The 13,680-nt window shown below is 36.2% G+C and overlaps 1 protein-coding gene across 3 annotated transcripts in view; it reads right to left on the reverse strand.

The window, feature by feature from the left end:
• Positions 1–13,680, reverse strand: part of Macrod2 (mono-ADP ribosylhydrolase 2) — a 1,801,573-nt gene that overhangs the window by 106,075 nt on the left and 1,681,818 nt on the right. For all 3 annotated transcript variants that reach the window (XM_070006718.1, XM_070006720.1, XM_070006719.1), the window contains one exon: positions 11,342–11,410. In XM_070006718.1, coding sequence (XP_069862819.1) covers positions 11,342–11,410 — 69 coding nt within the window. The remainder of the gene's footprint in view (positions 1–11,341; positions 11,411–13,680) is intronic.

Consider the following 13,680-nt stretch of genomic DNA (forward strand, 5'->3'; position numbering starts at 1 on the left):
AAATGGAAGTGGAATAAATAGTACTTGTTAGAGACTGGGCTGGTTGTAAGAAGCCAGATAAGGACTCTGAAAAACAGAGAGACAGGAAGTTATTCTGGTTTCTTATGTCACAGTAGGGTAGCTACTGGTCATAATGATGTATGATATTTTAAAAACCAATTAGAAGAGTATGGAAGTTGCCAAAACATAAAAATGATTAATGTTTGAGGAAACAGACATACTTATTACCCTGATTTGATCATTAAACTTTGTGAATGTTTACCTCTTTGTCATACTGTATTCCACAAAGATATACAGACTTGTACCAAGAAATCAAACAACAACAACAACAAAAATATGCTAGGCTTTGCCAATTAGTGAATGCAGCAGTTCTGAGTCTTTCTCTGTCCTCTCCCTCACCCTCACCCTCATTCTCATTTTTTACTCTCTTGCAACATAATCCCAGAATTGATGGCTAAAAGAGGAAAGACTTTTGCTTCTGAGAGTCTATTGTCAAAAACTATTAACAAAGCTGGGCACCAATGGCTCATGCCTATAATATGAGCTACTCACAGTTCAAAGCCATTCAGAGCAGAAAAGTCTTCAAGACTTCATGTTCAAAATAATACAGCAAAAACCTGGGCTCACGTAGTAGAGCACTAGCCAAGCAACCAAGCAATCTGAGAATGAGGCTTTGAGTTCAAGCTTCAGCACTGCCAGATAATTTTTCAAAATCTATGAACAGGAACTTCTCTCTTCTCTTGTAAGAATGGCTCCCCAGTAGTACTGTACCAATTTAAACTTAAGTCCATTTTAAAAAGCAATTTAACCATTCCCTATTTTATACTATGAATGTATGAATTAAAATCAAAACTTGAAGCTATGTTCTATAGTTCTGGATCAGATGTAAGACTGTTTCCCCAAATTACATTTCATAAGATTTTAACCAATGCTCTGCCAAGAGGGGGGTAAAAACCAAGGAAGAAACAAAATGTTTAAAAATGAGATGTGGTCTAGTAATATGATAAACCCATATCCTCTACGTTCCTTGAGTTTCTCAATACATGGCAGCAACCATATAGAATCTACTTGACTTGCCTAATCTTAGTGTTTCTAAAGAGGTTTGACTTCCAAGCTCATTTATGAAGAAATATATATTAACCTCTTCAAGAATACCATAAAGTTTTAAGTAAGAAAAAATCTAAGGAATAATTGGATTATTCTTCCTGTATAGATGAAGTAAAATTTTTTTTTTGTCCTGGGGCTTGAACTCAGGGCCTGAGCACTGCTCCCTGTCCCTGAGCTTTTTCTGCTCAAGGCTAGCCCTCAACCACTTGAGACTTAGCTCTACTTCTGTCTTTTTCTGGTGGCTAATTGGAGATAAGAGTCTCACAGGACTTTCCTGCCTGGGCTGGCTTTGAACCCTAATTCTTAGATCTCAGCCTCCTGAATAGCTAGGATTATAGGCATGAGCCACAGGCATGTGGCAGAAATATGTATTTTTATTGCCTTTCTCTAGTGTCTTTGTCTCTCAAAATGTGATCACATGTGCCTTTCTACATGATCCACTGTTAGAATCTCTCTTTTTTCCAATGAAATAACAAAAGAATTTATCTCCAAAATTAACTCTAGAATTCCTTAAATCACCCTTTTATTACATTACTTCTTTAAATTCAACATTAATGTATGTTTGAGTATGTGCTGTAATGTTTGAGAATTTCTCAGCTAGTCTAAAAGATTTTTCACAGCAAAACAGACTGCATTTAATTAGCAGATGTTCGGTGTCTATCCAGACTGGCTAGACATACCACCTTTTGTAGGAATAGTCTAAAGAGTTACTCAGAATATTATTTTTATACTGAATAAATATGCAAGTTAAAAGGCCAGAAAATTGTATTCTAAGAATAGTAAATAGGAGTCAAATTAAAATTTTTAGTATGATCAGGATATACCATGATTTAAATTTGTAGACAAAAAAAATTCATGCCTTTTATATTGTGTGTTTTGGGTTTCTTTTGTCCTAGCATGGTTATTTGTTTTGGTGCAATTATTAATAGCAATCTCTGTCAGTCTCAAAAGTGTGCTGGTTTTAAGATAAATGATTCTAGTTATCCTTCAGCAACCCAGGCTTCCTGAAATTAATTCTAAGCTCCCAGGTGGAGGCCAGTATCTGTAGCCTATGTCCCTTATGTAAGATAGTATTTGTATATATCTCAAGTGTACTCTTCTATATATTTTAAGCCATCTCTAGGTTTCTTATAATATATGTCATAATATAAATACTGTGTAAATAAGTTTTATACTATATTGCTTAGGAAATAATGATAAGAAAAAAGTTTATACATGTTCAATATAGATACAATTATATTTTCAAATATTTTTGATGTGTAGTTTCCTGCATGGTGGAATCTAGGGATATACAGATCCAAGTATATTTTTCCTAGATAATCCTAACAAAAGCATTCTAAAACATGGATCTATGACCATTCCATGCTGGCTTAACCTAAAAAATCTTTATGGGCACCCTATCTGCTATAAGGACTTGAAGGCCAGCATATAAATATGACAAAACAATAATATAAACAAAAGTTAATGTTACCAACACCTATTCAAATTTGCCTCAAAGAAACAACTGCCCAATAAACAAGTGGGCGAAAGACTTAAAGAGAAACTTCTCTGAAAAAGAAAGAAGGATGGCCAATAGACACATGAAGAAATGCTCAACCTCCCTAGCCATAAAAAAAATGCAAATCAAAACAACATTGAGATACCACCTCACTCCAGTTAGAATGGCAAAAATCAAGAACTCTAACAACAACAGATGCTGGAGGGGATGTGGACAGAAGGGAACCTTACTTCATTGTTGGTGGGAATGTAAACTTATTCAACCACTTTGGAAAGCAGTATAGAGGTTCCTCAAAAGACTCCACATAGAACTCCCCTATGACCCAGCAATCCCACTTTTGGGCATTTACCCAAATGTTTACAAACAACACCACACTAAAGCTACCAGCACAACTATGTTTATTGCAGCATTATTCACCATAGCTAAGATCTGGAACCAACCCAGATGCCCCTCAGTAGATGAATGGATCAAGAAAATGTGGTATATATACACAATGGAATTCTATGCCTCCATCAGAAAGAATGGCATTGCCCCATTTGTTAGGAAATGGAAAGACTTGGAAAAAATTATATTAAGCGAAATAAGCCAGGCCCAAAGAAACATAGGCCCCATGGTTTCCCTTATTTGCAATATCTAGTATATGTATGAGTCAAGCGGAAAAGGTCAGATAAAGTGATGTTAGGAAAATGAACCCTAAGATATGTATTTTAATGTTTTTTTCTTTCATGCATGTGTCTCTAACGCATTTATAAGATTATTTCTTTGTTGCTTTGTATGTCCCTCCCCCACAGTATAACCCCTGCTTTCACTATATTTGATGTCAGTATAACTTGTGGAGGAGATGGGGAAAAACAAGTCGTTTAAGGATACAGGTGGACCTGTTGCAACAATGAGAAGTACAAGTTGTCATGTCCATAACGAGCTTTACAATGACTGTCTGTGCGGGGGGGGGGGGCAGGAGTGTGGAGGGGGGGGAAAAGGATTGGGACTGGCGGGGGAGGGGGGAGGCTGGGAAGGGATGTGAAGGATAAACAAAGGAGGAGGCTGCAATGCTTGGTAAGAAATGTACGCATTATCCTGCCCATGTAATTGTAACCCCTCTGTACAGTATGTTCACAAATAAAATAAAATAGATTAAAAAAAAGAAAAAAAAACAAATTTGCCATGTTTGAGAAGCTGTTGTAATCAATTTAACTCTAAACTGAATTTTTCAGTTTTCATAATCCATAATATAAATACACTCATGGTCTGCATGTTACAGAGCGTTACCGAGGAGACAACTTAAGGTACAAGTTAATTATCCAAGTTCACATAGCAATGAGAGTATTAATCCAAAATAAACTTAGGTTCATAAAGGTTGCAAGGTATGCTTCAAGAGATTAAAAATCTAGGCCATCCAATTGGAACATAACCACAAGAATGTTTGTATAATTTTGACTCATTTTGATGTATATTTTAGCTCCCAAAGTAGAGAGTATTAGACAAGGAAATTGAAGGAAGAATGGAGGGAAGTAGAAAAAAAGACAGGAAAGGAGCAAAGGAGGCAAGGGAAGCAAGAGAGGGAGGGAGGGAAGCAGGGAAGGAAGGAAAAAAGGCAGGGAGGGAAGGAGTGAGGGAAGGAGTGAGGGAGGGAAGGAAGGAGGAAGGGAGGGATATAGGGAAGGAGGGAGTGAGGAAAGGAAAGAAGGAAGGAAGGAAGGAAGCAAGCAAGCAACAAAGTAAAGGATCAGTGTAAAAGACTTGAGGTGAGCTTTGTAAATGGATCAGGATTTTAATATACAGAAAGAAAAACAAAGTAGACATGACAGAGTGATGGTAGCATGTCTGTGCTAGGGGCTTCCAGGATATGACAAATAAGTGACTAGCATACCTTCTGAGTATAAGGAGGCATAGATATGTATTAGAAGGTGGTTGGGCTTCATGCCCAGTGTGTAGAGCAGTTAAAGATTTCTGTGCATCCATTTCATTACATGTCATCATAACCGTGATCCCAGGATAGAGTCAAGGTCATGATGTAGTACATGTAGTGGCCTCTAGACTGTGCTCCTTCTTGCCTCAGTTGCCTTGCCCTCTTTGTCTTGCACAAGAATCAGCATGTCCATGTTCTGCTTGACTGTTCTGGACCTAGTTGCATTCCTCCCCCTACATTATCCCAGAGGAAAAGCATTCCTGGCTCCCAAACCATGATTCAAAATGCAGCATGATGGATGGAAACGGCATAGGCTTTGAGTTTAAACAGATTTGATCTTCGTATATTGTTTCTATCTTTGGGGTTAGTGGACAAGTTATTTAAATTTTGGGGGCCTCAGTTACCTGCCAAATTGAGGTAACAATACTGGCTCAAAAAATAATAATACTTGAGACCCACTGAAGGGGAAAAATTAAGAAAAAACAAAATAATGATTGCTGATACAAATATGAGCTATTATAGCTTTTGTAGAAGGCAATTTTGGCAATATCTACTAAAAACACATACTTCTTAATGCCAAGATCACATTTTTGGAATCTTTCCCACACAAACAAAAGTGCCAGTATGTAAGGATATATGGACAAGAATGGCTATTGAGCATTGTTTGTGGAACAATAAAATGGAAAGAAAGTGCTTGTTCTTCACAAAGAGAATCATTGAATAAATTATGATGTATCTGAACTATAGAATACCATGTGAGCTGTAAAGTAGCTGAATTATGTCAATGCAAAGCCACATAGAGGGATTTCCACAAGAGTTTATTGCTTATAACAAAACAAGATTCAGAAAACTATGTATAATATGATACAATATTTTTTAAAGTAAGCATATTTTCCATATGTGTACAAACATATATATTTAATAATGGTTAAAGCTTTTGACTCTCCATCCTGGGTACCACATATATCTTGAAATGCCTTAAATTCATTTTAAATTTTAATATTCTTTGAAGTAGGTGCTATTAATGTCTTTATTTTACATAGGATAAAACTTAAGCACAGTCAGACTTAAGTAATTTTCCCACAGTCACAGTTGGGTTGACTACAAGTAGAATTTAGATTGTGAAAATGGAACTATAGACTACATTATCAGTCTTTTGCTTACTTTCTAAAGAATTAGGTAAAAAGTTAATACGCAATAAAGAAGAAATCATACTACCACCACAATTTGCATATGTATGTTTATCATATGTCTATGTATTGTGTATATATTTCTATTTATAAAATAAATATTCATGTTCATAGAAGTATACTAAAGAATGGTATCCCAGATACAAATGGTAAATATCTTTGAGTGGGGTGATTGAAAGAAGATGGTTTTTCATTCTTGCATTATTTGAATGGTATACAATGGAATTTATTATTTAAAGAGTCAGTAAAAGCAAAAAATCCTATTCATTGTGGGGGGAAAACCAAAAATATGAATTTCCATTTATTAGAGCTTCCTAATGTTTACAAAGTAAAAGAATGCTTCTAGAAAGCATAGAGTTTAAAATTGTAGCTGAAGAAACTATTCAAAATGGAGACTACATAAATAGATGAACATGCATTTATTGGAAAATACAATTAAATAATATTGTACTATCCAAAACCATGGGAAAATTTTCAGCATCTATTTTTACATTGAGTAGATAGTTCAAATTTGTTTACATTGCAGAAAGCCCTTAGGAAAAAATCCTCCATATATGTAATTTATGGCTGCCTGGAAAAAAAAGTACTCGAAGTTTATATCTAGTATGTTATAAATTCTTATTTCTGTGGATTGGAGGCATTAGCGGATAATTTTCATTTATTCTTCTGCATATTCTTATTGTAAATATGCATTACTTTTACAATGAGAAAATTTATGCAATTAAAAAATATTTTCATCTCTTACCTCATAATTCAATGAAAGAATCAGGAATTTATCCTGAGGAACTGATTAGACATGAAGATTTATCTAAAATGCCTGCCTTACATTCCCCTATTTATAATAGAGAGAAAACTGTAAATAACTAAATAATGTAACATCAGGACACTGTTATGTAAATTGTGGGACAACCAGATAATGAAATATTATGCCTCCAATGAAAACTATGTTTCTAAGGCATACTTAAAGACATGGGAGAATATTCATGGCCTATAGTAGAATGAAATAACAGGGTAGACTTATCGTTACTTATTTATTTATTTATCTATTTATTTTTGCAATTCAGTCCCTAAAGGTAAAATCATTATATAACTCTGCCTTTTATATTTTTCTATGTTTAAAGATATTTTTACAATAAGTATGTATTACTTTTTCGAAAATAAGTGTTACTCTTTCAAAAAATATTGCCCCAAGTTCATAAGAATTTACATTCATAAGTTGGTCTCTTTTTCCCCCTCTATTTTCTCTCGCCTTGAGTCTCAGGTTCCCTTTTTGAGAAATGAGGACTACATTGTCCACAAATGTAAAGCAGTGGATACAGGGGATACTATTTTCTTAATGTTGTAATTTCTTCTCCTTCACTGAACTACTAGAGGGTCTCACTTTCATTCCACACTGAAGGCTGAGGTATTCCAAGAGGTCATAAATTGTATTCAGTCTGTCAGTACAGATCAAGGTCAATCTCTCTCTATGTTGTGATTGGGTCACACAACTAAGGGGGAAACTAAGGAATGGCACCACTGGACTTGCTGTAGTTCCTCCTTTCTCCTTTGCTCCTTTTATCAAGGCTAACACTTACTCTAGCTTTCCCCCTTTCTTACAGTAATTTTGATCTCCAGGAAGTCTGAAACTAAATGCAACTCTGCAACTAAATCCTTTGCCAGTTGACACCCTACTTCATAAATGCCAAATAGCAATGATGTGACTTACATAGAGCTCCAAAGAGTATGAGCTCTGGTGTGCACCTGAGTATTAATTGATTTTGCTTTCAATATTAATGAGCCTATGATTTGGTCTAGTTGACCTTCAAATTCAAATTAGGTACTGATTAAATAATAAGACTGGTGAATCTGGATATGTTGAAACAGCACATTCCCCCACTCCCCTTCTGCCCCCCTCCAGTACAGGGCCTTGGCCTTGGAAGTAGATGAAGATGAGCTATTAAAAGTGTTCAGACAACTAGAATACAGCTAGAATCCTTATTTAAGGTGATAAATTACAACTTCAAAAGCAATAACTTTGCAGACGTTTCAATGAGGTTATCAGATAGTCTTATGCATTTTACTCCTGTGTTTAGATGGCCTCACATATGATTGCTTATGTATTTGTTAACTTAAAATAGCTTTCACACTGATACTCTAGGGTTTGTCTTTGAGGATATAAAGTATAAAAGACCCCATTAAATAAAGAGTATTTTTTACCAGAAGACCAAGAATGCCTTTAACAACATCAGATAGGCCTATCAACCTACATATTGGGTTTTCCCCAGACCTCTTCCAACTTTGAGTTCATTTCAGTTCAAGTCTATTTATCAAATCCTTGGCATTCACCCACCCCCATGAGGAAAAATTGTTCTGAAGCATTTGCCCTTCTCATATCTCTCGCAACTCAACTCCTGCCCACCTGACAGCTAGAATGACTCATTAGGAACTGGTGTCTTCAGTATCTGGACGACAGACAATCTAGCTCCAGGTTCATACAATTATCAGTTATGACTCCTGCTAGCAGTTTGCATAGTTACTAGCTATGTATGGGTAATTGGGCAGCAAATATCTGTTCTTGGTTCTAAGTGTCACCTATATCTAGAATATTTGAATGTAAACATCTGGGTTATAACACTTCCTCTCAAAACTTTCCAACCTTCTCATAACTGTTTCATTGTCTCTCCACCCCAAAGAGACATCTCTTATTTTGCTGGCTCCTTTTCAATCCTAGAAGACACTAATTTCCAGTAGCAATCCAAGTTTTAACAGATGTAAAGCCAGCCAACTAATGAGCATCACTAGAAACACCCAAAATAATCTCAAATTCCATGGGAGTTATGTTGGAAAGAAAAACAAATCCAGCCTAGAATAGAGTGATTCCAAAGCTTAAGAAGATGCTCAGAGTTAGAAGCAAAGTCTCAAAACAAAGTCAAGAGAACACAGACTCCTTCAGGAGCTGTGATCAGCAAAAGAGGTTCCGCCACTTAAACCAGAGAGTGTAATAAGCATTTCCATAAGCTAGCTTTTAACTCCTAGCTTTAAAATAGCCTTGGTGTCACTGAGGAGAGATATTTCTGCATGAAAGCTAATAATGGAGAATGTTTGAAATGAATCCTCCACACTTATGACTTTGCTTTAACCCCAACTTGACCTCAATCTTGTAGAATTTCAATGGAATATTCTTTCTAAAAATTCTAAGCTATGCATCTATCAGTCAAAATGACAGTTTCATAAGCATTAGATACTTGATCTAAGATTTGAATTGATAATCAATTAGAAAGAGTGATGTTATATGCATGCTATTTCTAATGGGAAAAGGCATAAATCATATCATATGCTATATTTTAAAGTGAAACATATTATAGGTGGATGTGGATCTCAAACACTTGATTTTTCCCAAGTAAATACATTAATCAATATCAATATTTAAGGAAAGACCCCTATAACTTCACATTTAATCTTGTGAAGGTATGACATTTTGTGACATATGACATTTTGATGAGAGTTACCACCATTAAAATTTTTATTTTAAGAAAAATTCCTGAAAGTATTTCAAGAAATGAACTGTTCCTAGCATGAGCAATTAATGGTGTCACATCCTAAAAACATCGAGAAATATCACAAACACTGTGTTTCTACAAAGGTGTGATATCTACACTAAACAACTCAACGGGAAAAATCACAGCTTCAAGTTTTCAAGTTAGACTCTGTCTTATTTGTTAAACTCTGCCTTTTGACTTAATAATACTTAAAGATTTTTTATCATACGCTAAATATTTGGAATGTTCAAACTTTTTGGTTTAAAATGCATACCACTTTCCACCTTTTTATCTTGACATGAGTGGTTTTATTTTGACCTAAAATAACCTTGAGTTGTTAGCAAAGCCTGTGGTTAGTTAACACAAATTACATTTTTAGATGTGTGATTTTGAAGCCTATCACCAAAAATGACAACAGTATGGCAGAGGCTATGTTGGATCACCCAGATCTCTTTGGGGAATGAAAAGGTACCTCTGGATGAGGCCACCCCTTTCCCAGGCACCTAGCATGAGATGCACTCTCCATGGGGTATATCCTGATACTCTTGCCCCATCTCAGAAGCCCTCTCCAACTTCAGATTTCCTTATAATCAGCTGGGATCTCTTCTGAGAATATATTGAATGCTAACTCCCCCTCTAGCCAGTTCTGTTCCCTTACTTTTATGATTTCAGCGGTTGATTGAAAAAGCTTTGTCTGTTTTCTCATCTCCATCTCAGTCTGTCCTTTTGGAATTCCAGTCTATACAAGCAGCAGATGAGAAGCTAAGTCACTGGCTTTGTATTATTACAGCCTGTGAGGTAGACACTATGATTGTCCCCATTTTCCCCCCATGTCTGTTATGGGGCTTGAACTCTGGGCTTGGGCACTGTCCCTGAGCTCTTCAGCTCAAGGCAAGCGCTCTACCACTTGAGTCACAGTACCACTTCTGATTTTCTAGTGGTGTATTAGAGATAAAAGTCTCAGGCGCTTTCCTTCCCCAGCTGGCTTTGAACTGCAATCCTCAGATCTCAGCCTCCTGAGTAGCTAGGATTACAGGCCACTGGTACCTGGCTCCCAGAGGAGAAATTTGAAATGCGAATTATTTGTCATTTTTTGCTAACTCCTTGTTAATGGCTTGCATTATTTTTCCAAAGTTACCGAAATTGCCAGTGGCAAAGCCAGGATTTATAGTCCAACTGCGCTGCCCCTTTCTTTTCATTCTGACACTCCCCTCACTGGCCAAGACCATTGATTTAGAAAAACAAAACAATAAAACAAATGATCACAAAACAAGAAATGAAAATAATGAGGCAAGTATTTCACTACTAAAATTTCAAGACTACTTTGATTTTCTAAATACTGACTTAAGGAGTAATATCAATAACAGAAATGTACCTGTTGCATACCATATCAAATTAAAGAAATGCATTCAACATATGTATCTTCAAGTTCCAAGCAGATTGCATGGCTTACCAGATAGCTGTCCATTTGTACTAGTCTGCCAATCACAGAATAGTTTTACTAGCTACCATTATATGGGAACTTGTCACTTAAATAAGAGGGAAAGGAGCTTCCTCTTTAGACAATGTTTTAAACATAAGTATCCTTACATCTATCTTTTCCTTCTTATTCCTTAAAATTTCTCCTAGAAATGAAATTTTTCTTTATTTTTTTCCTTCTTGGGATACTTGAACTGGCATTTTTTTTCTCTTAGTAATTGTCTTCAGAATGGAGACTGATGCTCTTGCCAAACATGGACTTCTAAAAATGCCTTTCAAACATTTCTTTCTTGAAATATCTCTAGTAGGTGGTCCTCAAAGTCACCCTTTCTTGTATGTAGCTATAAACAGTAGGACTAATACAATTGTTTCAAATAAACATCTCTAACTATAATTTCTCTGATCATCTTCTTATTTCATAACCAGTTAATTTTAGAGGAACAAATGTTGATGGCTATGTAAATTCTGGGGGAAGCTAAATATGGAATGCAACAGAGTGGGTGGGATCTGTGTTTTGGAAACAGAGAAATTTAAGGAGAGTGAGATAGGCCCACTGTTTCAGTTTTCCAAATAAACAAAACCCAGATAGTCTACTTTGAAGAGTTCTGATTTTTCTATGTAATAAGTGGCCTCCTACCTTCATCTTTACAATCTTCAACTGCATCTTCAGAAGCAGGGCTGGGCACAGGGGGGGTGCTGACACCATCTGGAAAATTAAAGAAAAGAAACATAGCCTCAGTTAATATCATCCAGCTGTGGCTCTCTTGTCCCCCAGTCCCTCCCTTTACATTCCACCAAAGCACTTCTGAGCTCCCTTCATGCTGTACTGCACTGAATCATGGTTGAAGAAGTAAAAGAGTTGTAATCATTTTCTAAAATATAATGAAACAGAACTCTTCAGTTTTGACATAGATTAATGAACTATTAATGAAATAGAAAAGGAAGTATTGCTGTGAAGAATACTATTTGTTGGTAATAATATAGTAATAACCATAGTGAGTTTTGCTTCTCAAAGAATGAGACATTATTTTTCTTAGTAATGTAATGTGAAGGATGCTATATCAATGTATTCCTAGACATGTCTACACAGTCCCTTTCGGTGTGGGCTTACCATAAAATGGCCTACCATTATGCCTGGATGGTTGAGCAGCTGCACAGACTGACCCAGTGGCTGTCACCAAGGGTAATATGGAGATTTTCTTTCTTGTGTGTGCTAGTAAAGGAGACATGTTTCAGGGCCTATGAATTTTGCTCAAGAATGACACAGAAGGCACACCACCATGTATGCCTTTTTTGGTGGGGGATTTGTAGTTAATTGGAAATAAGAGTCTTGTAGATTTTCCTGCCTATGCTGGCTTTGAGCCACAATTCCCAAATCTCAGCCTCCTGAGTAGCTAGGCTTTCACTCATGAAACTATCATCTAGCACTCTGGAGTGGAGACCAAGGATTTGGAGAACCCTCAATACCAATTAGCCTCATCTGAGTGGGTACTTTAGGATGGTAGATAATTAACTACTAGCATTCAGACAGTAACTTTAAGATATGAAAGATTATTAAAAATCATTGGAATACATACCTGGCACCTGAGAAAACTATATATGACTATTTCTTTTAGATTTACATTTCTATTGGAACAGAGAAAAAAATTTCAGGAGGGGGATAATTGGAGATAATGACTCATTTTCTTTTGCTCTGTGATAATCTTCAATTAAAATGAAAATGGTGAACTATTAACCTTCTCCTGATGTCACAACATCTATCCTCCTTTCACAGAAAAGTTGCCAAAAAGAAGTTACAGTTATTCTCCACTTCCTCACTTCAAAAGCTTCTTTTGATCCAGACAAATTGGCTTCTCCTCTAGTTCTTCTAGAATGCCCTTATTAAATACGCCAATGAACTCCCTTTGGGAAGCCAATGATCACTTCCTTTTCATTTTTATTTTTTTAAATTAAAAAATCTTTCTGGCTTCTCAGTTTTAAGCTTTCTTGTTGTGGTACCCTAGATATCCTGATGACACATTCCCATTGTTGTCATTATTTACATATTCTCCTTAGTGAATTTCATCCAATGCCATGATTATAAATATATAACAATGACTCCTAAGGCTCTATCTGCAGTCCTTACCTCTGGAGCTCTGTACATATATATCTACAATTAACTGGTTGCCTCTGCTGCCGCCTCCTCTGCTACTGTGGCCTCCTCCTCCTCTTCTTCCTCTTCCTTCTCCTTCTTCCACTTTTTAAAAATACAATACTAGGGCTTGAACTCAAGGTTTTGTACTTGGCAGGTATTCTACAACTGAAACCAGGCCCCTAGTTCTTTCTGTTTCCATTTTCTTTGGTTGACATGAGGGTCTCGTGAACATTTTGCCTTGGCTGGCTTCAAATCTCGATCCCTCCAATCTCTAGCTCCAGTGTAGTAGTAATTATAGGCATAGGCTACTAAACCCTGGATTTGAACTGACTTCTTGAAATCCCATATGGCTATCTAAACATACTCTCAAATTTATTTTATTTAAGCTGAACTATTAACTTTTGCAACAAAACCATGCCCTGTCAGTAAACAGAACTGTCATTTGCACAGTCACCAGAGTTAAACATCTATAGTGTTCTATCCAGTCCATCAGCACATGCCTTCTTCATGTGACATACTTCTGTCTTTTGTGCCCCATCTCTAGAGACCTCAGTTATTCACTTCCTATAGTAGGTTTCTAACTGGTTCTCCTTCACCTCTTCATACACATTTCACTCATAGGCAAAGTGAGTTTTATATTGAACACAGATCGTTTGATGTGATGCTTAACAGCTTCCCTCAACTTTCCTTTACAGTTCTAATATAGTCAAATCAAATACCATTAGGCATAATCTGGTCCTGTTATCTCTTACTAAATCTTATACCATTCTATCCTGAGTCCACTCTGATAGTCAAGCTGTTTGACTCCAACATTAATTCCAAATTAGCCTTAGGGCTTTTCA

The sequence above is a fragment of the Dipodomys merriami genome, unplaced genomic scaffold, assembly GCF_024711535.1.
Source record: "Dipodomys merriami isolate MVZ:Mamm:240054 unplaced genomic scaffold, mDipMer1.0.p SCAF_7, whole genome shotgun sequence".
NCBI classification, from domain to species: Eukaryota; Metazoa; Chordata; class Mammalia; order Rodentia; family Heteromyidae; genus Dipodomys; species Dipodomys merriami.